The sequence below is a fragment of the Otolemur garnettii genome, unplaced genomic scaffold (genome assembly GCF_000181295.1).
Source record: "Otolemur garnettii isolate 467f Iridium unplaced genomic scaffold, OtoGar3 scaffold00096, whole genome shotgun sequence".
Lineage (NCBI taxonomy): Eukaryota > Metazoa > Chordata > Mammalia > Primates > Galagidae > Otolemur > Otolemur garnettii.
In genome coordinates, this window is record NW_003852491.1 from 7,313,170 (window position 1) to 7,316,810 (window position 3,641).

A 3,641-nucleotide genomic window follows, 5' to 3' on the forward strand; every position below is an offset into this window, starting at 1 on the left:
AAAAAAAAACAAAAAAAAAACCTATCACTCTGGGAGGCCCAGGATGGTGAATTGTTTGAGCTTAGGAATTCAAGATCAGGATGATGCCTGTGGCTCAAGGAGTAGGGCACTGGCCCCATATACCAGAGGTGGTGGGTTCAAACCTGGCCCTGGCCAAAAAAACTGCAAAAAAAAAAAGGATTCAAGATCAGCCTGAGGCTCAGCACCTGTAGCTCAAGCAGCTAAGGCTCCAACCACATACACCACACCTGGTGGGTTCAAATCCAGCCCAGGCCTGCCAAACAGCAGTGACAACTACAACCAAAAAATGGCTGGGTGTTGTGATGAGCACTTGTAGTCTCAGCTATTTGTGAGGCTGAGGCAAGAGACTTGCTTAAGTCCAAGAGTTTGAGGTTGCTGTGAGCTGTGATACCACAGCACTCTACCCAGGTGACAGCTTGAGGCTCTGCGTCAAAAAAAAAAAAAAAACAAATAGTGGGACCTTAGGATTCAGCTGATGATGACCGGAAAAGGCATGTGAGGTCACACGGGATCTGGGGTGGCAGTTGGGATAGCTGGCATTCAGGGACCTCTAGTCACTTGTCCTTTGTGCCAGGTGAGGATTCAACCTTCCAACTACGACCACAAGATGCCTGCCTTGGAGGCCGTGGTTGGTGTACCACAAACTCCCAGTGAGGGGCCCATTATGCACCGGTGGAGGGTTCAGATGGTGAGTCCAGGTGACAGAGAGGCTGCTCAGGCCTGTGGGGTGAGCGTGTGCAGGGGTGCAGAGGGCAGGGCTGGTGTGTGGGGAAGGGCAAGACTGTTGGGCTCAGTGATGTCTGAACTCACCCAGGGCCAGGCGAGAAAGTAGGAGAACTGGGATCCCAGGCTCTTATTTGGTCTAAGGGATGGCTGTGACTAACTGAGGACCCAACCCCTTGTTCCTAGGAGCCTCCTGTCCCCTGCCATCGTGAGGACCTGAAGAGGCTTCCCAGTGCGGCTAAGGTATAGGCACATAAGCTGAGAAACTGGTTGGGGTGGGCAGCATGCAGGGGACAAACAGGCTTCCCTGAGCCCCAAATTCTTTATCCCCATCAGCCTTGTCTCCCTGGAGCCGAGTTCCGCTGCCCAGTTGTCTTCAAGCAGGAAATCCTCATCCAACTGATTGGGACTGTGGAGCTGGTGGGGGAGATCGAGGTAGCCCCTGACTGTGACAGACATGGTGTAGTTGTGGGGCCAGGTGTCTAGGGGTAGAGGTGGGTGTGCTCCCTGTAAGACAGTCTTCTCCCATTTTTTTCCCTATGAAAAAATAGGAAAACTCCTCTGTGTATTTTTCACAGCATCAGGTGAAAGGGCATCACAATTTGTTTAAAATTTGCAATGCTGTTTTTGTGGGCCTACAGATAGTTCTTATATGTTCTTTATAGGAAAACTTTCCTTCTAACAATGGGGAGTGACATTAGAATGCCACAGTAGGCCGGGCTCGGTGCTGTATGCCTGTAACCCTAGCACTCTTGGGAGGCCAAACTGGGTGGATTGGTTGAGCTCATGAGTTCAAGACCAGCCTGAGCAAAAGTAAGACCCCCATCTCTACTAAGGATAAAAAAACTGAGGCAAGAGGATTGCTTGAGCCCAAGTTGGAGGTTGCTGTGAGCTACAACACCACGGCACTCTACCCAGGGCAACAGCTTGAATCTCTGTCTTAAAAAAAAAATAGAATGCCACAGTAGAGATGGATACCCTCCAGGGCCCCTGTGCCTCTGTACCTCCCATTGTGTGAAGGCCCCTGGGCCTGATGTCTGCCTCCTCCTCCCCAGGCCGCCTCCATGCTCAGCCTCTGCAGCTCCCTCTCCATCTCCTTCAACAGCAGCAAGCATTTCCACCTCTACGGCAGCAACACCTCCCTGGCCCAGGTATCCCTCCCTCCTCAGAAGCCTCAGAAGGAGGCAGCAGAGCTGAGGGCCCTAGGGCCTGGCTAGAGGTGGGAGAGCCTCTAGGGAAGGTCAGAGCTTCACACAAGTCAGAACTTCCCCACAGCCAGAACCAGTCTTGGAGAAACTCCCACCACCACTGGTCGGCAAGTAGCTGACCACAAGGTCATCTGAGATGTGCTCGCTTAGGTGTTGGGTAAAGATCAGTCTGGTGGCAGGTTAGTAAAGGGCTACTAATCTGGTAGTCAGAGGATGAAGACAGAGCTCTGTAAGCAGAAAGCAACAGGTGCAGGGGCCACCACTGCCCAAGGGGACAGGGCAGTTTCAAAGAACAGGAAGTTCAATGTGATGGGCAGGCAAAGCATCAGAAAGGAAGATGAATCTAAAAGATAAGCAGCAGCCAAATTCTGGAAGGTTTTGAGTGCTGAGCTGAGATTCTGGCATTTTATCCTGGGGCTCATGGGAAGCCATGGTCCATGTTGACCAAGTCACTGCAGTGGATAACATGTTGGGGGGAGAGAGTCTGGGATGGGCCACAGGGACTTCAGGGCTGGGAAAGGCCTCTTCCCAGTACCTTCCTCCCCCACTCTTCCCCCAGGTCACCATGAAGGTTGACATCGTGTATGAGAAGGACATGCTGTATCTCTACGTGCTGAGCGGTGTCGGGGGGCTGCTGTTGCTGCTGCTGATTTTCATAGTACTGTATAAGGTGGGAGCGCCTGGGAATAACAGGCATTGCTAGGACTGCGATGCTGGTGAAGAGGAGTTACAGAAGCCAGGGAGGGCACACCAAGACCAGGGAGCATTATAGCTGGGGGGTGGGGGCTCACCTACTCCCTCCTGCTACAGAGAAGACTGCCAAGGCACGGTGTCTCTGCCACAGAGCACTTCCCCCCATCACACAGCCCAGCCCTGGCAGGGCCAGAACTAGGAATCCAGGAAAGGAGGGAGAAGGAAGCACCCACATATCGAGGGCTTCCTGGGTGCTGGGCACTGTACCAGGCACCAGGATACAGAGGTACATGCCACAGACGTGGTTTCTGCCTTTGTGGACCTCACATTCTAATGGGGGAGACAGTCAGTGACAAGCATGATGAGAACTACAGCAGGGGCCATATGCTCTGGAGCCTAAAACAGAGAGACCTAATGTAAGCTGGGGGGCCTAGGTAGGCCTCCCAAGAAAGGTGATATTTGAGCTAGGATGTGAAGGATGAGTAGAAATTACAGATGAAGAATATCAGAAGGCAGATATTTCATATTTTTTAAAAAAATCAAATATTACAGAAAGGAGAACATAGATTGGATATGGTGGCTCATGCTTATAATCCAACACTTTGGGAGGCTGAGGCAGGAGGATCACATGAGGTTACCAGGTCAGGACCAGACTGAGCAACATAGTGAGACTCTGTCTCTATGGGAAATTTTTAAACAAATTATCCAGGCATAGGGGCTTCAGCCTGCAGTCCTAGAGACTTGGGAGGCTGAGGCTGGAGGACCTCTTGACCCTTGGAATTCAAAGCTACACTAAGCTGTCATCACACCACTGTGCTTCAGCCTGAGCCACAGTGGGAGACCCTGTCTCAAGAAAAAAAGAGAGAGAGAGAGATAATGTAGAAAATCACAGTTTCTCTTTATTGCACCCCTAGAGAGTTGTCATTAACAATCATTTTGAGGCTCGGCGCCTGTGGCTCAAGGGGCTAAGGTGCCAGCCACATACACCCAAGGTGG

General features: G+C 51.5%; 1 protein-coding gene across 2 annotated transcripts in view; it reads left to right on the forward strand.

The window, feature by feature from the left end:
- The window catches only part of ITGAL (integrin subunit alpha L), a 49,717-nt gene that overhangs the window by 42,588 nt on the left and 3,488 nt on the right, over positions 1-3,641 (forward strand). For both annotated transcript variants that reach the window (XM_003795870.3, XM_023516757.1), the window contains exons 26-30: positions 596-709; positions 931-987; positions 1,081-1,179; positions 1,800-1,895; positions 2,512-2,622. In XM_003795870.3, coding sequence (XP_003795918.1) covers positions 596-709; positions 931-987; positions 1,081-1,179; positions 1,800-1,895; positions 2,512-2,622 — 477 coding nt within the window. The remainder of the gene's footprint in view (positions 1-595; positions 710-930; positions 988-1,080; positions 1,180-1,799; positions 1,896-2,511; positions 2,623-3,641) is intronic.